Source organism: Hyla sarda, chromosome 1, assembly GCF_029499605.1.
Source record: "Hyla sarda isolate aHylSar1 chromosome 1, aHylSar1.hap1, whole genome shotgun sequence".
NCBI lineage: Eukaryota > Metazoa > Chordata > Amphibia > Anura > Hylidae > Hyla > Hyla sarda.
This window is the reverse complement of record NC_079189.1, coordinates 20,789,212-20,816,944: the sequence shown is the minus strand read 5'-3', so window position 1 is coordinate 20,816,944 and position 27,733 is coordinate 20,789,212. Positions and strand designations below refer to the sequence as shown.

Below are 27,733 nucleotides of genomic sequence, written 5' to 3'. Positions count from 1 at the left end.
CGATAATACTTGGTCACATGTTACTTATATGTCCACTTAAAATATAGGATAGTTAATTTAACCCTTAACTACCCCCATTTGTGAGGTTCGGGGTTTTTGTTTAAAGTCCCATGCAAATCAATGAGAAATGTATGTTCCCACATAACTTCCGTACGGCTGGAGATATATCAATACCTGGTACTAGAGATGAGCGAACTTTCAGTAAATTTGATTTAACACGAACTTCTCGGCTCGGCAGATAGTGACTTTAGTCTGCATAAATTAGTTCAGCTTTCAGGTGCTCCCGTGGGCTGGAAAAGGTGGATACAGTCCTAGAAGACTCTTTCCTAGGACTGTATCCACCTTTTCCAGCCCACCGGAGCACCTGAAAGCTGAACTAATTTATGCAGGATAAGTCAGCAACTGCCGATCCGAGAAGTTGGTGACGAATCAAATTTACTGTAAATTCGCTCATCTCTACCTTGTACACATATTACGGGTCGGGATAGGAGGTCGGGATAGGAGGATGGGATACGAAGATGGGATAGGAGGATGGGATAGGAGGATGGGATAGGAGGTCGTGATAGGAGGTCGTGATAGGAGGTCGAGATAGGAGGATGGGATAGGAGGTCAAGATAGGAGGACGGGATAGGAAGTCGAGATATGAGGATGGGATAGGAGGTCGGGATAGGAAGTCGAGATATGAGGATGGGATAGGAGGTCGGGATAAGAGGTCGAGATAGGAGGTCGAGATAGGAGGTCTGGATAGATGGACTGGATAGGAGGACAGGATAGGAGGTCGAGATAGTAGGTCCAAATAGGAGGTCAGGATAGGAGGACGGGATAGGTCGGGATAGGAGGTCGGGATAGGAGGTCGGGATAGGAGGTCGGGATAGGAGGTCAAGATAGGGTCGGAATAGGAGGTCAGGATAGATGGACTGGATAGGAGGTCGGGATAGGAGGTCGAGATAGGAGGTCGAGATAGGAGGTCGAGATAGGAGGACATGATAGTAGGTCGAGATAGGAGGTCGAGATAGGAGGACGGGATAGGAGGACGGGATAGGAGGTCGGGATAGGAGGTCGGGATAGGAGGACGGGATAGGAGGATGGGATAGGAGGACAGGCTATGAGGATGGGATATGACAACAATATGAAGGACGGGATGTGAAGTCAAAAGCTTCCTCCTTTGTTTATTTTCCTCCCCAATAAGGATTAGGAAGAAAAAACCAGGCAACGCTAGTATAGAATAAAATAAAGAGAATGAAGTTAAAAAGAAGTTAAAAAAACACACTTTATAAAACACATAATTAAAATACATTATTAATAAAACATTTCATAAATGTATTTAAAAAATATATTATTTTTACAATTAAATGGCCCCTTTATACATTTTTAATATTGTTAGCAACATTTTTACGTCCCTGCCCGCTCTCATAAATTGGTCCCTGTTTAAAAGTTCCCAAAAATGTTGTTAACTTAGTATTTTCCATCCCTACTGCATCCTTTTTTTTTTTTTTTTTGGAACCCAACAAAATAAAAAATAAAATAAACCTGCAGGGAAACTGCCAAAGGGGCCAAAAATGCAGTTTCCACACAGAGGCAAAAAAACACCAGAAAAAATGCAGGAAAATGCGTTTTTTTTATTATTTATCTTTCTTTTTGCAAGAAAAATAACCAAGTGGAAACTTTGCTTTTCACTGTTATTCAGAAATATTGCAGATTTTAAATGTAAAGGCTGCTGAACTAGACAAAGAGCCTTGAACTGGTGACATTCTTCTATTTGTTAGTGGTATAATAAAATACACAAAAGCCTCTATAAAGCCCTTTTAATTGATAAAACGTTTCTGTAGTTGATCATCTAAAAAAACATGTAATATACAAGTAAAGGACTTCATGGTAACTTACTGAGTTCTGTCTCCATGTTATTATCTTGGGATTAATATCCAGCTGTTTATCTTCTGGAAAAGATTCATCAAAACTTCCGACAAGCCTTTTAGACGTTATTATATCTTCTTTATATTTTGTTGTTACCCAATTGAGAATATCCAGTGGTGTTTTCCAATCTCCATTCTTATTAAACAAAATAGTTTTTTCTTTTATATAGTGTGCTAGCTATAAAAGATAAACCAGGGTTGTGATATCAGTAACAATTAATATTCCAAATTTATTCATCCCACTTTAAGGCAAAACCGAGAGTTAAAGAGACACAGAGAAAAACTATAATAAAAGAGTTGTAGCTTTTTATGTGTGTTGAACTGATTTCTGGTTTTCTCTTAAAATACTGAATGAACTATGTGTGAACTGAGCCTTAGTTGTTGTCACTCAGCAGTTTTAAAAAAAAAATTGTCCCTGCAGATTTTGTGCCAATGCCAGAAGTGGATCCATCAGGAAGGAGAAGTATAAGGCCTTCCTCTATATTTCCGATTCCTTTTAAATCCCCTTCTGGCTTTACCTCCAAAACTGCAGGGACAGTGGGGAGATTTATCAAAACCTGCCCAGGGGAAAAGTTGCTGAGTTTCCCATAGCAACCAATCAGATCGCTTCTTTCATTTTTCAATAGGCCTCTTTATAAATGAAAGAAATTATCTGATTGGTTGCTATGGGCAACTCAGCAACTTTTTCTCTGGACAGGTTTTCATAAATCTCCCCCAGTATTCCTAGTAGCATTGCTAAGGGGGGTGGGCCACACTGGATGACACCCCCTGGAGGTGTGACACCCTGACTGACCCAGTGCTATCCCACCTAGCACACCCATCCATACAGAAATGAATAATCCTACTTCCATTCCTCCCCTCCTGCCCCTGCTGACCTCTGACCTCTCCTACCTCACAGCCCTGTATCAGGGACACACGGAGCAGCAGGAGAACAGCTCCGCAGAGGCTGCAGGGCAAAAGGACCTTCTGTGACCTATGACCATGTGATCAGTCACATGTAGGGGAGGAGTCAGGCTGAGTATTCATGGTACTGTACTCCTAGGAAGGGGCAGGTATTGAATACTGTGGCTATAGAGTGCATGTAGAGTGTGTGTATGTGTGGTGCATGAAGCAAAGCTGTATGTGTGTGTGTGTGTGTGTGCAGTGCATGTAGCAGAGCTGTGTGTGTGCAGTGCATGTAACAGAGCTATCAATATAAAGAGCTATATATGTGTGTGGAGGTGTGTAGTTAGAGAAATTTGGGGGCTTGAGAGGGGGGGACATGAGGCACAGTAATATGGGGGCTTGGGGAGGCATGAGGCACAGTAATGTGAGGGCTTAAGTAGGCATAAGGAACATTAATGTGGGAGCTTGAGGAAGCATGACAAATAGTAATGGAAATGTTGGGCACAGTAATGTGGGAGTTGGGGGTATAATGGTGACAAGAGGCACAGTAATGGTGGTGGTGGGGGGGGGGTTAAGATGCTGACACAAAGCAGTAGGCACAGTAATGGGGAGAATGCTGACCTGAGGCACAATATAAAAAATGGGATGGGGCAGGCGTATATAAAAAGGCAGGGGAGTGGGGGAGTGTGGGCATAAACCCCAAGGCGGTGAGGTACAGTATATAATATGGAGGCACAGTATATAATATGGAGTGTATAATTATTATATAGTGTGTAATGTATTTATGGGGCACATTTTTACTTTTACATTTTAGAGGCATGGTGTATGTTTTTAAGGAATTTCTGGGGTGGTACGGTTTCTATGGGTTACAGTATGTTGCAGGATTGTATCCAGAGAGAGCACTGTGTGGCAACATTATATTCAGAGGGCACAGTGTGTGGTAGTAATAATTAGAGGGCGCAGTTTGTGGCAGTATTATATTCAGAGGGCACTGTGTGTGGTAGTATTGTATTCAGAGGACACAGTGTGGGGTATGAAAGTTTTAGAGAAGTAGAAAAGAAAAAAAGGGGGGAGAGGTTGGAAAGTAGAGAGTACAGGGAGATGAGACCACGATAGGGGGAGTGAAAAAAGTGGGGTGCGGAGGGGAGGGGGGGGGGGGAGTTTTAGAGAAGTAGAAAAGAAAAAGAGAAAAAGGGGGGGGGGGGAGAGGTTGGAAGTAGAGAGTACAGGGAAATGAGAGCACGGTAAGGACCCTAGGAGGGAAGACCAGCTTACCTCGCAAGCAGGTGAGGCTCCAATCTGCCATAACAACTAGACAAAGCCCTTGGTCTTTGAGAGGAAAAGGCAAATCAGATCAAGATATGTATGGCATGGGTGTTCAAGAGAATGGCCAGGTGTTCTGAGGGTTAGGCAAGATAGAATGTTACTCCGCGAGGTGTAATGAGGTGTGATCTGGTGAAGTCTGGAAAGCATTCCAGGGGTGCCAGGTCGCGGTGTAGCGGCATGGGTCATTGCATAAGGTGGCAGTGAGTTCCTCCATCCTGTGAACGTGAGACACTACCTTAAACCAGTCTGTTATGGTAGGCGTGGTTACGGATTTCCATAGACGTTGGATAACTGTTCTTGCAGCTAAAAGTAAGAGGGAAATCAGCCTATAGGTGGGTTTGGGCACCATGGGAGGGAGTATGGAGAGGAGGGCAACTTCTGGGGTAGTGTCTAAACTTGTTGAGGCGATGTGTGCTATAACGTTCATCACATTCGCCCAAAAGTCAGTAAGTGAGGGGCAGGTGAGCCAGATATGGAGCATGGACTCTCTATCTGAGTTACAGAACCAACATTTATCTCACACTCCCTGGTAGAAGGTCGCCAGTAAGTTGTCAGCACCTTAGAGTTGGTCTCTTGCACTCTGCAGGATAGGGTGGATTTGTGGCTATTTCTGATGGCTGTTTGCCAGTCTCCATCAGTGATGGAGTGGCCCAATTCTTTTTCCCAACTCAATTTGAAAGGAAGAGGTACAGGAAGCTAATCGTTCGAGGTATAGGTCGGGTGGAGACGCAGAGGCGTTCAAATTAGTTAGGGGATGATGAAGATGGAGTTTGTCTTTCATGGACTGGTAGTAGTGATGCAGTTGTGCGTACTGGAAATAATGTGCAAGGTTTGGGGTAGTGTCAGAAAGGAGTTCCATTAGGGGCTTAAGTGAGTTCCGATTTATGAGGTGGAAGATAGGTAGTTCGGGAATGCTAAACCACCTTCACTTTTCCTTCATACGAGGACATGATTGGCAAGCCTGGGATGGGTATTTGCCCATACAAAATTCGATTGGAGTGATGTCAATTCCCTGAAGAAGGAACGGGACAGATGGATCGGAATACAAGAGAAAAGGTATAGTAGTCGGGGCAGTGCGTTCATCTTCATGATGATCACCCTGTCCAACCAGGAGAAATCCTGTCCCATCTGGTCAGATCCCTCCGAAGGGAGTGTAGTATGGGGCAGAAATTTAGTTTATATTTGTCTGACAGATTAGCCGGGACTTGAATCCCTAGGTATTGGAGGGAGGAGGTGCACCAACCGAAGGGGTAAGTGGTCCGTAAATGTTAGTGTTATATCAATGAAGCAGGTAGTGTCAGGTTCAAGGCTTCATATTTAATATGGTTTAATTTGTAATTGCTAAACTGTGGTATGAGACGAATCGTGGACATAAGGGACGGGAGGAAAGTTATAGGGGAGGATAAGTACAGTAGTAGATTGTCTGCAAAGGCTAAACATTTGTAATGGCTCGGGCCCATGCTCAGTCCTTTTATATCTGGGTTCTGACGGATGTCATTTAAGAGGTGTTCCATACACAGGATGTAGAGGAGGGGAGAGATGGGGACAGCCTTGGCACGTGCCATTGCATATGTTAAGAGGTTGAGACAGACGACCATTGATTTTGATTTGAGACTGGGGGCGGGAGTAGAGGGTCAGAATCCATGAGAGCATACATCTACCCAGACCTATTTGGGAGAGAGTGGCGGACATGAATCCACACTCCACCCTGTCAAAGGTCTTTTCGGTATAGAGGGAGAGCAGGAAGAGTGGAGAGTCATTTTTGGTAGTGTAGTGTACTACAGAGAATGTACGAAGTTTAATTTCTCTCGCCTCTCTACCCCTTATGAAGCCGACCTGGTCAGGGTGGATTAGGGCAGGCATGTGTGCCGACAGCCTGGTAGCTATCAGTTTGGCGAACAATTTTGTGTCAGTGTTAAGTAGAGATATCGGGCGATAGCTGGGGCAGAGCATTGGATCCTTGCCGTGTTTGTTAAACATCTTATCCCCTATGAAAAAGATAGGGGATAAGATGTTAGATCGCAGGGATCCCACCACTGGGAACCCCCGCGATCTCTTCTGCAGCACCCCTGTTTTTCAGCTGCACAGAGCAAGGCTTGTTCTGTGGCTGATGACGGGTGGTACAGGGAACGGAGTATCGTGATGTCACGGCTCCGTCCCCTCGTGACGTCACTCACCCTCAATGCAAGTCTATGGGAGGGGAGGAGGCTACCACGTCCCCTCCCATAGACTTGCATTGAGGGGGCGGAGCATGACGTCACGAGGGGGCAGAGCTGTGATCTCACGATACTCCATCCCCTGCACCACCAGTCATCAGCCACAGAGCGATCCTCTCTCTGTGCAGCTTAAAAACGGGGGTGCTGCAAGAGATATCGCGGGGGTCCCAAGCGGCAGGGTCCCCAGCGGCTTAATCCCCGCGATCTAACATCTTATCCCCCATGCTTTTGATAGGGGATAAGATGTTTAGTGCCGCCCTTTAAGATTTACCCTTGCAGTGGTCAGGAATTTATCAAGTGCAAAAGTCGCACAACAAGTCGCAACCACATCCAAAACACCGCAAATGTAAGACAGCCTGAACCTGGCTTACAAAACTTGCTTTGTAGAAAGGGATTTCATATTTCCCACCAGATTGGCATTACTCCGCAGCTGCTGGGGCTATATCCTATTCCACCCCCGCTACCCTCTCTCACAAAGACAGGGACACTGTTTTACATCCCCCCACTTGTCTCCCACCCGCGCCGCACATTTACCATCCGTCCGCTACCTGTTGCAAGAATACAAATCCCAGCATGCCCTCACTGTAAGGAGTGAGAGATGTGCGGTGCGGGCAGGTGGGAGACAATCCGGGGATGTAAAACAGTGAACTGTCCTTGTAAGAGAGGATGATACATTACAGTAGAATCTACCAGTGTTGTTTAATCACACCATATCACTACCTGTACCATTTCATCCCCCCCTCTTGATCTCTTCAATGCAAAATCATCCTTCCCTTACCCCCTGTGCCACATAACTTCCTCTTGACCCCCCCCCCCTTGTGCCATTTCATTCTCCCTGTATTACTCATGCAATTTTTTCCCACCTGTGCCTTCTTATTCCCCCTTTATCCCCCCATGACACTTTATTCCCCCTGTGCCAAATCATGCACCCTCACCCCTTGTGCCCTCACCCCTGTTCTTCTTAACTGGCCAGTGGAGATGTCGCGAATTGTTCGCCGGCGAACAGTTCTCTGCGAATTTTGCAAGTTCGCGTTCACATCGCCGGGCGAACATATGTGAAGTTCGATCCACCCCCTATACTTTAAAATTGCAGTAAACTTTGACCCTGTGAGTCAGAGTCAGCAGACACATTACAGCCAATCAGCATCAGTCCCTCCCTTCCAGACCCTCCTACCTCTTGCACGGACGCCATTTTACCGTCATTCAGCATGCTGCAGGCTTAGGAAGTGGAGGGTTAGAGAAGCTGCTCCTGCTGTATAGGGAAAGCTATAGCTAGGTTGCTGCTAGGTGGTGTATTCAGGGTCCAGTTTACTCCTAAAGCACTAATGTAACATCTGCTTTAAGGACAGCACCCAAAAAAGCCCTTTTTAGGGCTGAAAGATATCAGTCATGGTTGGGAGGGAACCGCTGGTTAAAAGGGGTACTCCAGAATTAAACTTAAGTTCCTTCAAGCAACTAACTACTACAGTATTCAAAGGGCTGAAAGATATCAGTACGTTAGTCTTGCAACAGCTGTAGGCACCCTGGTTGGGGACCACTGCATAAAAGGGGAACTCCGCTGGCAAGTTGTTTTTGCTCATTGTCACACTAGTGCAAATCACATTAGGTGTGACAGTTGTGCAAATTAAAAAAAAAAATTTTTTGGCTGTTAAATAAAATCAGCCGTCACTGTTAGTTCACGTCACAGTTGCAATTTTTTCTGCCTGCAGGGCAAATTGTGTCACCCTAGTGCAAATCACATTAGGTGTGATAGTTGTGCAAATAAAAAAAAAAAAACCTTTTTTGGCTGTTAAATAAAATCAGTCGTCACTTTTAGTTCACGTCACAGTTGCCATTTTTCTTGCCTGCAGGGCAAATTGTGTCACCCTAGTGCAAATCACATTAGGTGTGACACTTGTGCAAATTTAACCAAAAAAATGACAGGCAGAGGAAGGCCACCCCGCAGAGGCCGTCGTGGTGCTGGAATTCCCTTTGGCCCTAGAATGGCCAGTGTTCAGAGGCCACGTACCCTGAACCCCCAAAGTTCTGAGGACTTAGTTGACTGGCTATCACAAGACACCCAATCTACTACAGCTTCCTCTCAGAACATTGATGCACCGTCCTTCTCCTCCTCTAGCTTAGCTTCGGGCACCTCTCATGCTACCACTTGCCCGCCTGTCGCCACCACCAACACTAGCACCACAGCAGCTTTACATGATCCATCAAAAGAGTTATTTACACATCCGTTTGAAGACATGAGTGATGCGCAACCATTATTGCCAGAGGATGTAGTTAACAGGGATATGTCTCAGTCAGGCAGCATTACACACATGGATGTACGGTGTGATGATGATGATGTACCCGCTGCTGCTTCCTTTCTTGAGGTGTCAGATTGCGGTGAAGGTGTTGATGATGACGATGTGTCCGTGGATGCCACGTGGGTGCCCGCTAGAAGAGAAGAAGAGGGGGAAAGTTCAGATGGGGAGACAGAGAGGAGGAAGAGACGAGTTTGAAGCAGGGGGAGGTCGTCGCAAGGAGCTTGTGGCACAGTCAGACAGCATGCATCGGCACCCGGGGTCAGCCAGACGGGACGCCAATCAACGCATGCTGTTGCCACCACCAGAATGCCGTCATCGCAGAGCTCAGCAGTGTGGCATTTTTTTTGTGTGTCTGCCTCTGACAACAGCGAGGCCATTTTCAACCTGTGCCAGAAGAAACTGAGTCGTGGGGAGTCCAACACCCACCTAGGCACAACTGCTTTGCGAAGGCACATGATGTCACATCACAAACGCCTATGGGATCAACATGTCAGTACAAGCAGCACACAAAGTCAAAGCCGCAATCCTCCTCCTGGTCCAGCATCTTCAGCCAGTTTAACCACTGCTGCCCTCCTTGCCCCCTCTCAATCATCCGCCTCTCCGTCTCTCACCTTGAGCAGTTCCTGCTCATCTGCCCACAGTCAGGTGTCTGTCAAGGAGATGTTTGAGCGCAAGAAGACAATGTCTCAAAATCCCCCCCTAGCCCGGCGCCTGACAGCTGGCTTGTCGGAACTGCTAGCTCGCCAGCTTTTACCATACAAGCTGGTGGAGTCTGAGGCCTTTAAAAAATTTGTAGCCATTGGGACACCACAGTGGAAGGTACCTGGACGACATTTCTTTGCACAAAAGGCAATCCCCAACCTTTACTCCATTGTGCAAAAGGAAATTATGGCATGTCTGGCACACAGTGTAGGGGCAAGGGTCCATCTGACCACTGATACCTGGTCTGCAAAGCATGGTCAGGGCATGTATATCACCTACACTGCGCATTGGGTAAACCTGGTGACGGCTGCCAAGCATGGAATGCATGGCTCTGCAGAGGAGTTGGTGACACTGCCACGACTTGCCAGCAGGCCTGCTGCCACCTCCTCTACTCCTCCTTCTCCATCCTCTTCCATAACATCCTCGGCCGAGTCCTCTTCCACTGCTGCGTCTTGCTCCACATCACCGGCACCCCCCCCCAGCTCCCCAGGTGCTATTACACATCCCAAATACAGCAGTGTCACTCCTTCTTGGGGTTGACTTGCCTCAAAGCGGAGAGTCACACCGCACCAGCGCTCCTGTCGGCCCTGAACGCACAGGATGACCAGTGGCTTACTCCGCACCAACTGGAGATCGGCAAGGTGGTTTGTGACAATGGAACAAATTTGTTGGCGGCATTGAGGTTGGGAAAGTTGACACATGTGACGTGCATGGCACATGTGTGTAATCTGATTGTACAATGCTTTGTGCTCAAGTACCCAGGCTTACAGGATGTCCTGAAGCAGTCCAGGAAGGTGTGTGGCCAATTCAGGCGTTCCTACACGGCCATGGCACACTTGTCAGATATCCAACGGAGAAACAACATGCCAATGAGGCGCTTGATTTGCGACAGCCCGACACATTGGAATTCAACACTCCTAATGCTCGACCGCCTACTCCAACAAGAAAAAGCCGTCAACGAATATTTGCATGACCGGGGTGCTAGGACATCACCTGAGGAGGTCGGAATTTTTTTGCCACGTTACTGGAGGCTCATGCGCAATGCCTGTAGGCTCATGCGTCCTTTTGAGGAGGTGACAAACCTGGTCAGTCGCACCGAAGGCACCATCAGCGACATCATACCTTTTGTTTTCTTCCTGGAGCGTGCCCTGCGAAGAGTGCTGGATGAGGCAGTAGATGAGTGTGAAGAGGAAGAGTTGTGGACACCATCACCACCAGAAACAGCCTTATCAGCATCGCTTGCTGGACCTGCGGCAACACTGGAAGAGGATTGTGAGGAAGAGGAGTCAGAGGAGGAATGTGGCTTTGAAGAGGAGGAGGAAGACCAACCACAGCAGGCATCCCAGGGTCCTCCTTGTCACCTATCTGGTTCCCGTGGTGTTGTACGTGGCTGGGGGGGAAGAAGATTATACCTTCCCTGACATCACTGAGGACGAGGAACGGGACATGAGTAGCTCGGCATCCGTCCTTGTGCAAATGTGGTCTTTCATGCTGTCGTTCCTGTTGAAGGACCCTCGTATAAAAAGGATGAAGGAGAACAACCTGTACTGGGTGTCCATGCTACTAGACCCCCAGTATAAACATAAAGTGCCTGACATGTTAGCGCATTACAGCAAGGCGGAAAGGATTCAGCAGGTCCAAAATAAATTAAGAAGTATGCTGTACACAGCGTATAAAGGTCATGTCACAGCACAACAGGGATCTAACAGGGGAAGAGGTGAAAGTAATCCTCCTCCTCCTCCCACGAACACGCCGGCAAGGACAGGAAGCTGTGCAGACATGCTGTTGATGGAGGACATGCAGAGCTTTTTAAGTCCTACGCATCGCCACAGCCCTTTGGGGTCCACCCTCAGAGAACGACATGACCGACAGGTAGCAGACTACCTGGCCTTAACCGCAGATATTGACACTCTGAGGAGCGATGAACCCCTTGACTACTGGGTGTGCCGGCTTGACCTGTGGCCTGAGCTGTCCCAATATGCGCTCAAACTTCTGTCCCGCTTCAAGTGTCCTGTCAGAAAGGACCTTCAGTGCAGCAGGAGGTATTGTCACTGAGAAGAGGAGTCGCCTTGGTCAAAAAAGTCTGGATTACCTCACCTTTCTTAAGATGAATGAGGGATGGATCCCGAAGGGACTGACACTGGGTGATACATTTGACTGAACAAGGCCTGATCAGATGAGCTGCCTTGGCCTAAAAATGATCCACACGTTACTGTATTTGAACTCTGAATGCCGGATGACTTGCGTGACTTATCCGCCACCAACTAGGGTTCAAGCCGCAATGTTTTAGGGCACTTTCTGCCTTGCAAAACATTCAGAAATTTTTCAGGCCGCTGCTTCAGCAGCGGCTGTGACAATACCAAATTTTCCAGCCAGGTGTACATGTCTAATTTTTCTGGCCTCTGCTGCTGCACTTGTTATGGTACTGCAATTTTTATGGCCGCTGCTACAGCTGCGACAATACCAAATTTTCCTGCCTAATTTTTCTGGCCTCTGCTGCTGCACTTGTTATGGTGCTGCAATTTTTCTGGCTGCTGCTACAGTTGCGGCTGTGACAATACCCAATTTTTCATCTATGTGTACATGCCTAATTTTTCTGGCCTCTGCTAGTGCACTTGTTATGGTGCTGCAATATTTATGGTCGCTGCTACAGCTGCGACAATACCAAATTTTCCAGCCAGGTGTACATGCCTAATTTTTCTGGCCTCTGCTACTGCACTTTTTCTGGTGCTGCAATTTTTATGGCTGCTGCTACAGATGCGGCTGCGACAATACCCAATTTTTCAGGCATGTGTACATGCCTAATTTTTCAGGTACTCTCTGCTGACATCTCTGTCCATTTTTGCAACTGTGGATATTAGATGTATGCTAAGGGTAGCATGGTGGCTCAGAGGTTAGCACTGCTGCCTTGTGTTCAAATCCCACTTTGTGCTGCCTCAAGGGGGGCTCTAACTATGTGATGCCTAAAGGGGATGCTCTATGTGCTGCCTAAAGGGGGCTAAAGCACATTATTCCAAACCATTTAGGAATAATTGGTGATTTATGCCCTTTATGGATTAAAACCAGACTCTGCATTAACTATGTAATTTTCCATGGGAGTTTTGCCATGGATCCCCCTCCGGCACGCCACAGTCCAGGTGTTAGTCCCCTTGAAACAACCTTTAAATCACTATTGTGGCCAGAAAGAGTCCCTGTGGGTTTTAAAATTTGCCTGCCCATTGAAGTCAATGGTGGTTCGCCCGGTTTGCGAACTTTTGCGACATCACTACTGGCCAGCAGGGTTAGGTGCAGGGGCTCTCAGTGCGTTTGATGTTCTCCTGTTACCTGCTTGAAGAAGCGTCGTTGCTGGCGTGAAACAGTCTGTCCTGGTGTACGCTCCCCGCCTCCCTCCTTCCACCCGCTTGTTACCTGGTATGCTGGATTAAAGCTATGTTGCCCCTGGAGAGTGCAGTCCCTTTGTTCTTTATTATATAGATGTTCTCCTGAAGTCCTCTGCATCCAGAGATTTATAGTAATTACACTCTGGAGTATATACAGTACAATATTTAGTCATTTAGAAAGATTTTGGGCCTTTTTTCCCCAATAGGTTCTTCTTTCAATAGCGGAGGCTTTTTTTTCCTGTAAGTGTCTGCTATTGGGAAATTCTACTGTAACCTATTTTTTGTGTTTTGTTTTTTTCTCATTTCAGATCCGTGTATCCAATCAACTGCTTTGGATTCAGTCGGTTACGTTCATTATTAGCGCTTTTTTTGTTGTTGTTCAATAATAATAAAATGGTTACCGAGGGCTTATGGGGGAGTGTTTTTTTGGAATAATTTTTTTTTAAACCTGCTTTTTTTTAACCCCTTAAAGTCATAGCGTTTTTTGGTTTTTGCACTTTAGTTTTTTCATCCTTACCTTCTAAAAATCATAACCCTTTCAATTGTGCACCTAAAAATCCACACGGCGGCTTATTCTCCTTTGTAAAGTCATTTTACCCCAAAATCTACGGTGAAATAGAAATAATTGTGCAACAAAATGGAAGAAAAAACGCCATTTTGTAACTTTTGGGGGATTCTGTTTCTACGCAGTACATTTTTCGGTAAAAATGAAACCTTATCTTTTTTCTGTAGGTCCATACAATTAAAATAATACCCTAGTTACTATGTAACTATGTAGTTAAATAGATTTGAATTTTTTATTACTTTGGAAAAAAATCATAACTACATGCAAGAAAAAGTATACAATTAAAATTGCCCTCTTCTGACCCCTATAACTTTTTTATTGTTCCATGTATGGGGTGGTATGAGGGCTCATTTTTTGCGCCATTAGCTTTTTGCGATGAGTTTTTATCGGTACAATTTTTGTTTGGATTGGACTTTTTGATCCCTTTTTATTCATTTTTCTATGTTATAAAAAGTGACCAAAAATATGCTATTTTGGACTTTGGAATTTTTTTGTGCGTACGCCGTTGAACGTGCAGTTTAATTAATGATCTATTTTTATAGGTCAGACATTTACGCACGCGGCAATACCACACATGTTTATTTTTATTTACACTGGGTTTTTTATCGTTAAAGGGGGGTGATTCAAAGTTTTATTAGGGAAGGGGTTAAATGATCTTTATTACCTTTTTTTGGTCACTTTTTTTTGCACTTTTATAGCTCCCATAGGGGGCTTTAACACTGCACACACTGATCTTTTACACAGAATACTGTCTTAGCTTTGCATTGATCAGTGTTATCGGCAGTTGATTGCTCAAGCCTAGATTGCAGGCATTCAGCAATCAATTGCCGTTTGGAAGAGCAGGAGGCAGGTAAGTCACCCTCCTGCTGCGTCCTAGCTGATCGGGACATCACGATTTTATCGCGATGTCCCGATCAGCCCGACTGAGCTGCGGGGATGCTTTTACTTTCACTTTTAAACGCGGCGATCAACTTTGATCCCCGCGTCTAAAGAGTTATTGCCGGACATCTGCCGGAACAGTGATGTCCGGCATTAGCCACGGGTCCTGGCTCCTGATAGCAGCCGGGACCGTGTGGTTATGATGTGAGCTCAGCTCCTGAGCTCGCTTCATAACCCTCCCGTGCCGCAGCACCATATAAACCCGGCATTCTGCCACAAGGGGATAATTGACTTTGCAGGCTTAGTATTGGAAGCCATCTTTTAGCTGGAGTCCATTACTAAGCTGGGGCTTAGCGTTAGCCCCAAAAATAGCTAGCACTAAACCCCATTTAATACCCCGGTACCCACCGCTAAAGGGGTGCCAGGAAGAGCCAGTGAAAACTCTTTGGCCTAGGAAGTAACAGGCTGGAATTATTTAGACTGGGGAGGGCCAGTAACAATGGTCCTCATCCACCCTGGTAACATCAGGCTGTTGCTGCTTGGTTGGTATCTTGCTGAGAATAAAAATAGGGGGAACAATATATGTTTTTTTTAATTATTAATACAAAAACCGTGTGTGTTTCCCCATATTTTTTTGCATTCACGTGTATTTCCATTTGTACGTTTGACAAATTGCTTCACATCTTAAGGCCCTTGCTGACTTTTCAGGAGACCCACATGAGGTAACCTATAAGACCTGAGGTTCAGCTCCTGTTCACATTAAGGTATGTTTTGACTGTTTTTTTTCCATCTAAATTTGTTACAGGAAAAGTCACAGGCTGGCCTCTCTGTGACTTTCATTTAGACCATTTAAATTTCCTGACATGAAGTGATTTTATTTAGAGCACTTTGGCCCACATTTATCATTGTCTTTAGACAGTTTTTTGTGTATAAAAAGGGGCAACAAAAAAAAAAAGGAGCAAGCAGGGTGTCACGATTCGGCTGGCTGGAGGTGGATCCTCTCTGCCAGAGAGGAATTGGCCTGGACCGTGTTGGTGGACCGGTTCTAAGTTGCTACTGGTATTCACCAGAGCCTGCCGCAAAGCGGGATCGTCTTGCAGCGGCGGTAGCAACCAGGTCGTATCCACCAGCAATGGCTCAACCTCTCTGACTGCTGAAGATAAGCACGGTACAAGGGAGTAGACAAGAGCAAGGTCGGACGTAGCAGAAGGTCAGGGCAGGCAGCAAGGATCGTAGTCAGGGGCAACGGCAGGAGGTCTGGAACACAGGCTAGGAACACACAAGGGAACGCTTTCACTGGCACAATGGCAACAAGATCCGGCGAGGGAGTGCAGGGGAAGTGAGGTATAAGTAGGGAGTGCACAGGTGAACATACTGATTAAGCCTGCTGCGCCAATCAGTGGCGCAGTGGCCCTTTAAATTGCAGAGATCCGGCGCGCGCGCCCTAAGGAGCGGGGCCGCGCGCGCCGGGACAAGACAGACGGGGAACGGGTCAGGTACGGGAGCCGGGATGCGCATCGTGAGCGGGCGCCCCCCGCATCGCGAATCGCATCCCGGCTGGGAGTGATACTGCAGCGCACCCGGTCAGCAGGTCTGACCAGGGCGCTGCGAATGAGAGGATGCTGCGAGCGCTCCGGGGAGGAGCGGGGACCTGGAGCGCTCGGCGTAACACTTATTTTGCGCCTTTTTTTTTACACATTTCTGCTGATTTTCAGATGCAATCCACTGATTTTGGCAATACACATGATATGGAAGGGTTTTATCAACTGCGCTTTTTTGTGAAAAGGAGCAAAAAAGGTGCAAAGCCACTGAAAAGTCTCTAAAACTACACCAGCCCAGACATGGTGTAGCTTTTTGATGTATGTGAAGACAGAAATTTCAGAAAATGTGACCTGCACAAAATGTATCAAATGCTCTTTGACCATTTAATAAATTTGGTGCTCCTACACATTATCAGCACACAAAAAAATGCTTCTCTAAGGCTGGGTTCACACTACGTTTTGTCCCATACGGGAGCGCATACGGCAGGAGGGAGCTAAAACCTCGCGCTCCCGTATGTCACCGTATGCGCTCCCGTATGCCATTCACTTCAATGAGCCGACCGGAGTGAAACGTTCGGTCCGGTCGGCTCATTTTTGCGCCGTATGCGCTTTTACAACCGGACCTAAAACCGTGGTCAACCACAGTTTTAGGTCCGGTTGTAAAAGCGCATACGGCGCAAAAATGAGCCGACCGGACCGAACGTTTCACTCCGGTCGGCTCATTGAAGTGAATGGCATACGGGAGCGCATACGGTTACATACGGGAGCGCGAGCTTTTAGCTCCCTCCTGCCGTATGCGCTCCCGTATGGGACAAAACGTAATGTGAACCCACCCTTACACTACAATGATAAATGGTGGTAACAGGAACAGACACTATATCATGAACTAGACTAACTTTACCGCCACTGTAGCATAGTCAAATAAGAAAAGACCCTGGAATATCCCTTTAATACATACAATACAAATTTTATAAACATTTAATAATTACTCTAGGGATCACTGGGACCTTGCGATTTCCACAGTTAAATAAAACCAACAATCACTAGAATATGTCCACCAGATATAATTGTAATGAACTGAAAACATAGATTTTGTCATCCTCTATTAGATCATTTGCATTTCAACCGCAATGTTGTTCCATCTATAAACACAGCTCAATAAAGAACCGTTCACAATTTCTCTGCATACACAGTGAATATGGCCACGATCAGACTGATGTTGTATAGCTGATCTTTTAGTTTGTTTAAATGTGAAAGAACTAATAGAAGACAACAAAATATACATTTTTATTTAATTACAATTATATCTGGTGGGCATATTCTAGTGATTGTTGGTTTTATTTAACTGTGATAATCCCAAGGGCCCAGCGATCCATAGAGTAATTATTAACCCCTTAATGATGCAGGACGTATATTTGCGCCGGCTCCCATTATTAGCCACCAGGACCAGTGGCTAATACCAGACATCACCGATCGGTCTGATGTCCGGTATTAACCCTTTAGATGTCACGATCAAAGTTGATTGCGGCGTCTAAAACGGGAGAAAACAGTTGCCGGTTAGCTCAGTGGGCTGTTCGAGACTGCTGCGGTGAAATCGCAGCATCCCAAACAGCTAAGAGGACAGTGGGAGGCTTTTAACCTTGCTTCTCATCGTCCGTTTGGTGATCTATTGCTCAAAGCCTGAGAACCATGCTGGAGCAGTAGAGCACCGATAACACTGATCAATGCTATGCTATGACATAGCATTGAACAGTGTATGCAATCGAAGGATTGCATGTAATATTCTCCTATGGAGACTAAAAAAAAGTGTAAAAAAAAGTTAATAAATGTGATTTAACCCCTTCAGTAATAAAAGCTTGAATCACGCCCCCTTGTAACCAACAATAAAAATAAATAACATGCTGTATCGCCGCGTGCGTATATGTCAGAAAAATATAATGTTAATTAAACCGCATGGTCAATGGCGTACAATCCCAAAGTCCAAAATTGTGTGTTTTTGGTCACTTTGTATACCCTAATAAATGTGTAAAAACTGATCAACAAGTCCCATCAAAACAAAAATGGTACAGAAAAAAACTGCAGATCCCGGCAGAAAAAATGAGGCCTCATACATCCCTGTATATGGAAAAATAAAAAAGTTATATGGGTCAGAAGATGACAATTTTACATGTACTAATTTTGGTGCAAGTAGTTTTCATTTTTCTAAGCAGTAAAATAAAATAAAACCTATATAAATAAGGTATCCTTGTAACCATATGTACCTAAAATAAAAAAAGATATGGTATCATTTTTACCGAAAAGTGCTCTGCATAGAATCAAAAGCCCCCAAAATTTACAAAATTGTGTTTTTTTCCCAATTTTGCATCACAAATATATTTTTTCTGCTTTTGCCATAAACTTTGTGGTGAAATGATTGATGTCATTACAAAGTACGATTGGTGGCACAAAAAAATAAGCCCTCATATGGGAGTGTAGGTGCAAAATTGAAAGTGCAAAAATGGAAAAACCCTGCGTCCTTAAGGGGTTAAATGTGAATAAACACATTTTAGGTTGGTTTTTGGGTTTATGCTTCTTATATCCAGAATCCTTTAGCACCAATAATAATTTTGTATTTTATTATCATTAACCCCCACTTTGCCCTAAAGGGGAATTCTGACGCTGTAGTATACAACTAAAATGGTTCCAGCGTTGTCCAGTCTCAGACAGTAATTTGCTAAGTAAGAAGGTGAAAAGACAAGTGGCAGGGGACCAAAAGAAGAAGAAAAGGATCTGTGATGGGACCACAGGGGTACAGGGGATAGGTACATATAGTTTGTATTTGTTCTATTTTACTAGGGCCCCTGCACAATATATTTTTTTTCTACAGCTCCAGAATACTCTTTTTGGTCATATATATTACATTTTCCTCAATGTTTTGTATAATTCTCTTTCCATTTATAGCTTAAATAAAAAACAAAAAAAATGATTTACAGAAGTTATAATACTCACCCTGCTTTTATAGTCATTTATGCTTGAAGTATTTATTTTCCTATTGTTATTAAGTAAAATGTGTACTCTGTGCAAAGCCTGAGCCATGATATAGACAGCAATATACACTTGGTAAGGAGTTATGTCTCCAGAAAAAGTAAACTTTTCATAAAGTTTTATCTCCTCAGAACAATTACGATATGGTCTTCTATGTATTTTTGGCATAAGAAAATCCTTTAATTTATTTCCTGTATAGCAATGGAAAATAGTCATCCAAATATCTTCCAGCAATGGATCAGAAGGTTGGTTGGATAACTGAACAATATTAAAAAACTCTTTTCCTGTGAAATTGTATGTACACATGGAGAACAATAAACTACAATTACCAGGAGTTTCTTTGGGAAATATAAGGTCTGTCGCCAGTGACCATGAACTTGGAAGTATAAGAGTCTTGTTATTTAGAAGATGAGCTACATTGTTTAAAAACTTGAAGTAAGTCAGACTATAGGGGCCACAGATAATAATAACATCAGTAGATGAAGCTTGTAAAGCTGGAGGAAGTTCATAAAGATTTTCTCGAACTATAAGAAAAGTATATTCTATACAAATCTGATGAGATGTAAATAGTTTGACCAACTCCTGTAGCTCTTGCCGTCCACTGTCATCATCTGTTGTGATGATCCCAACCCAATTCCACTGAAATCTCTCCAATAGCTTCACATATGCTGCATATTGTATCTTGTCACTGGGGACTGTACGAAAGAAGTTTGGGTAAAGCTTTTTATTACTAAGAAGAGGTTCTCTTGCCCCATAACTGATCTAAGATTAAAAAAAAAACAGCAGTGTCCATACTGTGACCAAGGATAAAAGCAAAAATGTAGAAGACACTAACCAGTGCTATAATTAGAGATGAGTGAATTTTTGAAAATTCAATTCAGCTGATTCACTGAATTTTCCGAAAAATTTGGTTCGGTCCCAATTTATTAGCGGTGAATTGCTATCACAAATGGCTAATTCTGGCCTACAGAGAGGTTCAATAGGGGTGTAGAACACTTTTCCTTGTCCTAACATGCATAGGGAATGTGCTGTGTTAGTGAAATAATACTGTTATTCAGTATTCATGCAGATTACAGGCATCGCTATTAGAATCATTGCCGCAGAGTATCTGGATGTGGCAGATTTTTAATGTAATTTTTATTTTATTTAATTTAAATTTATTAAAATGTTTTGATTACTCATTCTAGTGAGCATAAAGCTGGCCATCTGCAACCACCTGTTTCATCCCCTGCCTCTCAGCGCACACCCATACTCTGAGTGACCACTTGAAAAGGGAGGGACTGCAGTACCAACAACTTGGACAGGAGCACATTCAGCTTCTGTGCCATTGGATAAGTGGGCGCATAAAGCTAGAAGTGGCTGCAGTGAAAAAGCTTGTACTTGTATCTTAAAATCCAGCTGGCTGTCCTCCGCCAGGCAAGATACCACCTGTTCCAGCCCCTGCCTCTAAGCACCCCCCTGACTGTGAAAGTAGGAATGTTTAATTTAATCAATGTTGGTTCATTGTTATCGCTCTATCAATTTTCTTAAATTTTAATTTAAGATTTATTAATAAAATGTGGGGTTACAAAAGACCAAATCCAACAAGGAGTCACATGTCACATGGTGGCACAATGACAGAGCCTAGAGGTGGCAACAGCGTGAGGAGACCATAATCTGGCAGAATGACACAGCCTGGAATTGGCGGCGGCAGAAGAGACCAATTAGTGGCTGAATGACACAAACTGGAGTTGGCGGCAGCATGAGGAGACCATAGGGCCTCACAATCCCGAAGATAAAAAGATGAATTTTCAAATTTAAATTGAAGATTTATGGTAGCTTGTGCTACCATAAAAATGTTTAGGTAATGCCCCAGCAATATGAGGAGTCCATATAGTGGCTGAATGACACAGCCTGGAGTTGGCGGCAGCATCAGGTGACCATGTTTAGGTTGACTATGATGATTCTGATTGTTGTTGTTCTATATATTGATACATCGCTCTGACTGAGTCTAACTGAAGCTGGGTTTGTATTCTAAAGTGTTGTATTATTAAGTGTTACATCTGAGAAGTTTTATGCACAGAAGTTCATGTGCTGAGTATACTGTGGATCATTGTTTTCCAACCAGGGTGTCTCTAGCAGTTGCATAGCCCTTGCATTTTTTCCCCCTCCTGTCTGTAGCACACCTGGGGGAGGGGTTAATTGATTAACTGCTCTCAGGTGTATAAAACAAACTGGGAAACTCTGTGAGCCCTGCTCTGACTGAGTCTAACTGAAGCTGGGTTTGTATTCTAAAGTGTTGTATTATTAAGTGTTACATCTGAGAAGTTTTATACACAGAAGTTCATGTGCTGAGTATACTGTGGATCATTGTTTTCCAACCAGGGTGTCTCTAGCAGTTGCATAGCCCTTGCATTTTTTCCCCCTCCTGTCTGTAGCACACCTGGGGGAGGGGTTAATTGATTAACTACTCTCAGGTGTATAAAACAAACTGGGAAACTCTGTGAGCCCTGCTCTGACTGAGTCTAACTGAAGCTGGGTTTGTATTCTAAAGTGTTGTATTATTAAGTGTTACATCTGAGAAGTTTTATACACAGAAGTTCATGTGCTGAGTATACTGTGGATCATTGTTTTCCAACCAGGGTGTCTCTAGCAGTTGCATAGCCCTTGCATTTTTCCCCCACCTGTCTGTAGCACACCTGGGGGAGGGGTTAATTGATTAACTGCTCTCAGGTGTATAAAACAAACTGGGAAACTCTGTGAGCCCTGCTCTGACTGAGTCTAACTGAAGCTGGGTTTGTATTCTAAAGTGTTGTATTATTAAGTGTTACATCTGAGAAGTTTTATGCACAGAAGTTCATGTGCTGAGTATACTGTGGATCATTGTTTTCCAACCAGGGTGTCTCTAGCAGTTGCATAGCCCTTGCATTTTTCCCCCTCCTGTCTGTAGCACACCTGGGGGAGGGGTTAATTGATTAACTGCTCTCAGGTGTATAAAACAAACTGGGAAACTCTGTGAGCCCTGCTCTGACTGAGTCTAACTGAAGCTGGGTTTGTATTCTAAAGTGTTGTATTATTAAGTGTTACATCTGAGAAGTTTTATACACAGAAGTTCATGTGCTGAGTATACTGTGGATCATTGTTTTCCAACCAGGGTGTCTCTAGCAGTTGCATAGCCCTTGCATTTTTCCCCCTCCTGTCTGTAGCACACCTGGGGAGGGGTTAATTGATTAACTGCTCTCAGGTGTATAAAACAAACTGGGAAACTCTGTGAGCCCTGCTCTGACTGAGTCTAACTGAAGCTGGGTTTGTATTCTAAAGTGTTGTATTATTAAGTGTTACATCTGAGAAGTTTTATACACAGAAGTTCATGTGCTGAGTATACTGTGGATCATTGTTTTCCAACCAGGGTGTCTCTAGCAGTTGCATAGCCCTTGCATTTTTCCCCCACCTGTCTGTAGCACACCTGGGGGAGGGGTTAATTGATTAACTGCTCTCAGGTGTATAAAACAAACTGGGAAACTCTGTGAGCCCTGCTCTGACTGAGTCTAACTGAAGCTGGGTTTGTATTCTAAAGTGTTGTATTATTAAGTGTTACATCTGAGAAGTTTTATACACAGAAGTTCATGTGCTGAGTATACTGTGGATCATTGTTTTCCAACCAGGGTGTCTCTAGCAGTTGCATAGCCCTTGCATTTTTCCCCCTCCTGTCTGTAGCACACCTGGGGGAGGGGTTAATTGATTAACTGCTCTCAGGTGTATAAAACAAACTGGGAAACTCTGTGAGCCCTGCTCTGACTGAGTCTAACTGAAGCTGGGTTTGTATTCTAAAGTGTTGTATTATTAAGTGCTACATCTGAGAAGTTTTATACACAGAAGTTCATGTGCTGAGTATACTGTGGATCATTGTTTTCCAACCAGGGTGTCTCTAGCAGTTGCATAGCCCTTGCATTTTTTCCCCCTCCTGTCTGTAGCACACCTGGGGGAGGGGTTAATTGATTAACTGCTCTCAGGTGTATAAAACAAACTGGGAAACTCTGTGAGCCCTGCTCTGACTGAGTCTAACTGAAGCTGGGTTTGTATTCTAAAGTGTTGTATTATTAAGTGTTACATCTGAGAAGTTTATACACAGAAGTTCATGTGCTGAGTATACTGTGGATCATTGTTTTCCAACCAGGGTGTCTCTAGCAGTTGCATAGCCCTTGCATTTTTTCCCCCTCCTGTCTGTAGCACACCTGGGGGAGGGGTTAATTGATTAACTGCTCTCAGGTGTATAAAACAAACTGGGAAACTCTGTGAGCCCTGCTCTGACTGAGTCTAACTGAAGCTGGGTTTGTATTCTAAAGTGTTGTATTATTAAGTGTTACATCTGAGAAGTTTATACACAGAAGTTCATGTGCTGAGTATACTGTGGATCATTGTTTTCCAACCAGGGTGTCTCTAGCAGTTGCATAGCCCTTGCATTTTTTCCCCCTCCTGTCTGTAGCACACCTGGGGGAGGGGTTAATTGATTAACTGCTCTCAGGTGTATAAAACAAACTGGGAAACTCTGTGAGCCCTGCTCTGACTGAGTCTAACTGAAGCTGGGTTTGTATTCTAAAGTGTTGTATTATTAAGTGTTACATCTGAGAAGTTTTATACACAGAAGTTTAAAAAGCAGGAGTTGTAAGCAGGACCCACTGTAACTGTAAGTATTACACTCCCTTGATAAAAGTAGTTTTTCTTAATAGTTAATAACAGCTGTTTGTCACCAAGGATATGGACAGCAGGATTGGAGGTTTTCTTCAGTACACATTGTGCCACATGTATACATCTCTGGAGAAGCAGCTTCAGGGTGAATACCGCTGTGACAAATGTGAGCATGTTGCCCACCTGGAAGCTCGTATTAGAGATCTAGAGGAGCAAAATGCAACATTGAGGGCGATTGACAATCTTACAGAGCAAGCAGTTAGTGGGGTAGAAATGGAGGTTTGAGAAACTAGCCAGGAGGCCCAAGTAGGGAGCTGGGTTAATGTAGTTAGAGGGACTGGAAAGGGGGCAAGGAAAAGGAAGGTCACTTCTGCTTCTGATCTCCCAAGTAAAATTGCCAAGTTGGGCGATGATGCAAGGGCCTCAGTATCAGAGATGGCAGCCCTAGTGGATACTGGTCTCCCTAACAGCCGGGGGAACGGCTCAACTAGTAGTGTGGGGGATGGTAATGCAGGTAGGCCAAGACAGTTAGTTGTGGTAGGGGATTCTATAATCAGGAAGACGGATAGAATAATTTGTCGCCAAGACCACTTCAACCGAATGGTTTGCTGTCTCCCTGGTGCCAGGGTTCGGCATGTGGTGGAAAGGGTGGACAAATTACTTGGGGGGGCTGGGGATGACCCAGCTGTCGTGGTCCATGTGGGAACCAACGACAGAATACATGGTAGGTGGAGGTCCTTGAAGAATAATTACAAGGAACTAGGTGCCAAGCTGAAGGGAAGGACCTCTAAGGTTGTGTTCTCTGGAATACTTCCTGTGCCATGCGCATCACAGGAAAGACAGCGGGAGCTTAGGGAGTTAAATGCATGGCTTAAGTCATGGTGTGAGGGGGAAGGGTTTGGGTTTTTAGAGCACTGGGCTGACTTTTCATTGGGGTACAAACTCTATTCTACGGATAATTTGCACCTGAACGGAAGGGGGTCCGCTGTGCTGGGGGAGAGAATCGTGGAAGGGGTGGCTGAGTATTTAAACTAGGTGAGTGGGGGGAGGATAATAAAGCAAAGAAAGCAGACAGTGGGATGGATAGGTTAGAGAGGTGTCAGGACATAATGGTGGGTGGAGAGGAGTCCTGTGGGGGGAGGTTAAGAGCAGTGGATAAGGAGATCCATGGGTTACAAACCAGCCGAAAAAATAAATGTAGCCCGAAAAATTGTAATCCGAATAATTCAAAAAATTCCATTAGCCCCAATAACTCAATAACTACAATAAGCCCCATTAACTCAAAAAATACTATTAGCCCCAATAACTTAAATAACAATGTTAGACCCAATAACGCAAAAAATCCCATAAGCCCCAATAACTTAAATAGTACAATTAGCCCTTATAACTCAAATAATAACATTAACCCCAATAGTGAGACTATATGTGTAAAACTTAATGGAAATGTAAAGTGTATGTTCACAAATGCCAGAAGCCTAGCAAATAAAATGGGGGAGCTTGAGGCCTTGATACTGGAGGAACATATTGATATAGTTGGGGTCACTGAGACATGGCTGGACTCCTCGCATGACTGGGCTGTTAATCTGCAGGGGTTTACATTGTTTCGCAAGGATAGAATGAACAGAAAAAGTGGTAGAGTCTGTCTGTATGTAAGAAGTGGTATGAAAGTCAGTGTGAACGATGCCATAGTGTGTGATTCTGAGGATGTGGAATCACTGTGGGTAGAATTACAAAAGGAGGGAAATACTGAAAAAATATTTGGTGTAATCTACAGACCCCCTAATATCACTGAAGAGATAGAAGGTCGGCTGTATAAACAAATAGAGAGGGCCGCCTGGGCAGGTACAGTGGTAATTATGGGAGATTTTAACTATCCAGATATAGATTGGGGCCGGGGGCTGGCTAAAACTACAAAGGGGAGAAAATTCCTAAATTTATTGCAGGATAATTTAATGGGCCAATTTGTGGAGGACCCAACAAGAAGTGATGCCTTGTTGGATCTGATCATTTCCAACAACACAGAGCTGGTTGTTAATGTAACTGTGTGGGAAAACCTTGGTAATAGCGACCACAATATAGTTACTTTTGACTTAAAATGTAGAAAACAAAGACAGACAGGGAAGGCAAAAACATATAACTTTAAAAAGGCAAATTTCCCTGGGCTGAAAGCTGCACTACAGGACATAAACTGGGGGGAGGTGTTCTCAAATACTGATACAGAAGGTAAATGGGACATCTTTAAATCAACTCTAAATAACTATACAGCTAAATACATACCAAAGGGGAACAAATATAAACGATTAAAACTAAATCCTACATGGCTGACAAATGATGTTAAAAGAGCAATAAACAACAAAAAAATAGCCTTCAAAAAATTCAAATCTGATGGGTCAGCTATAACATTTAAACAGGACAAAGAGCTTAATAAAATCTGTAAAAATGTAATAAAAACAGCAAAAATTCAAATTGAGAGACAGGTGGCCAAAGAAAGCAAAACTAATCCTAAATATTTTTTTAGATATATAAATACAAAAAAACCAAGGACAGAGCATGTAGGACCCCTTAATAATGATAATGGGGAAGTTGTCACGGGCGATCAAGAGAAGGCGGAGCTACTTAATGGGTTCTTTAGTTCTGTATACACTATGGAAAAAGGAGCTGACATTGGACAGGTCAGTGCTGGTAACACATCATGTAATGTACTGAACTGGCTTAATGTAGAGATGGTACAAGGTAAGTTAAGTAAAGTAAATGTAAGCAAATCTCCAGGGCCGGAGAGAGGTAAGTTCAGTAATATCTGTACCCTTATTCATGATATTTAGAGATTCTCTGGTGTCTGGTATTGTGCCAAGGGACTGGCGCAAGGCTAATGTGGTACCAATCTTCAGGAAGGGCTCTAGGTCTTCGCCAGGCAATTATAGACTGGTAAGTCTAACGTGCATTGTGGGTAAATTGTTTGAAGGACTTATAAGGGATTACATACAGGAATACATAGGGGATAATAGTATTATAAGTGATAGCCAGCATGGGTTTACTAAGGATAGAAGTTGTCAAACCAATCTAATTTGCTTTTATGAAGAGGTGAGTAGAAGCCTTGACAGAGGAATGGCTGTGGATATAGTGTTTCTGGATTTTGCCAAAGCGTTTGATACTGTCCCTCACAGACGTCTGACAGGTAAGTTAAGGTCCTTGGGCTTGGAAACTTTAGTTTGTAACTGGATTGAACACTGGCTCATGGATCGTACCCAGATCGTACTCTGATTGGTCCCCGGTAATTAGTGGTGTACCCCAAGGTTCAGTACTGGGCCCACTACTGTTTAATTTATTTATCAATGATATAGAGGATGGTATTAAAAGCTCTGTTTCTATCTTTGCAGATGACGCCAAGCTTTGTAGCACGGTACAGTCTATAAAGGATGTGTATAGGTTACAAGATGACTTGGATAGACTAAGTGTCTGGGCATCCACTTGGCAAATGAGGTTCAATGTGGATAAATGTAAAGTTATGCATCTGGGTACTAAGAACATGCATGCGTCGTATGTCTTAGGGGGATTAAACTGGCAGAGTCACTGGTAGAGAAGGATCTGGGTGTACTTGTAGATCACAGACTACAGAATAGCATGCAATGTCAGGCTGCTGCTTCCAAAGCCGGCAGGATATTGTCATGTATAAAAAGAGGCATGGACTTGAGGGACAGGGACATAATACTCCCCCTTTATAAAGCATTGGTACGGCCTCACCTGGAATATGCTGTTCAGTTTTGGTCGCCTGTTCATAAAAGGGACACTACGGAGTTGGAAAGGGTGCAGAGACGCACGACTAAACTAATATGGGGCATGGAACCTCTTAGCTATGAGGAGCGATTAAAGGAGTTACAATTGTTTAGTCTTGAGAAGAGACGTTTAAGAGGGGATATGATAAACGTATATAAGTATATAAATGGCCCATACAAAGAATATGGAGAAAAACTGTTCCAGGTTAAACCCCCCCCCCCCAAAGGAAGAGGGGGCACTCCCTCCGTCTGGAGAAGAAAAGGTTTAGTCTCAAGGGGTGACACGCCTTCTTTACCGCGAGGACTGTGAATTTATGGAACGGTCTACCTCAAGAACTGGTCTCAGCAGGAACAATTAAAAGCTTTAAAACAGGGTTAGATACATTCCTGGAACAAAATAACATTAATGCTTATGCAGAATTATAAAACTGCATCCCTTTCCCTTATCCCCTTACACCCTTCACTTCAATTCCCTGGTTGGACTTGATGGACATATGTCTTTTTTCAACCATACTAACTATGTAACTATGTAACTATATATTTTATTGCTAATGCTGCAGAAAA

At 44.1% G+C, this 27,733-nt stretch overlaps 1 protein-coding gene across 1 annotated transcript in view; it reads right to left on the bottom strand.

Annotated features, from left to right (window-relative positions):
- LOC130364299 (vomeronasal type-2 receptor 1-like) overlaps positions 1 to 27,733 on the bottom strand; it is a 95,626-nt gene that overhangs the window by 16,310 nt on the left and 51,583 nt on the right. The window contains exons 3-5 of the mRNA XM_056568813.1: positions 19,058 to 19,490; positions 4,360 to 4,427; positions 1,885 to 2,091 (exon numbers count right to left, since the gene is read on the bottom strand). Of these exons, the coding sequence (XP_056424788.1) occupies positions 1,885 to 2,091; positions 4,360 to 4,427; positions 19,058 to 19,490 (708 nt within the window). The remainder of the gene's footprint in view (positions 1 to 1,884; positions 2,092 to 4,359; positions 4,428 to 19,057; positions 19,491 to 27,733) is intronic.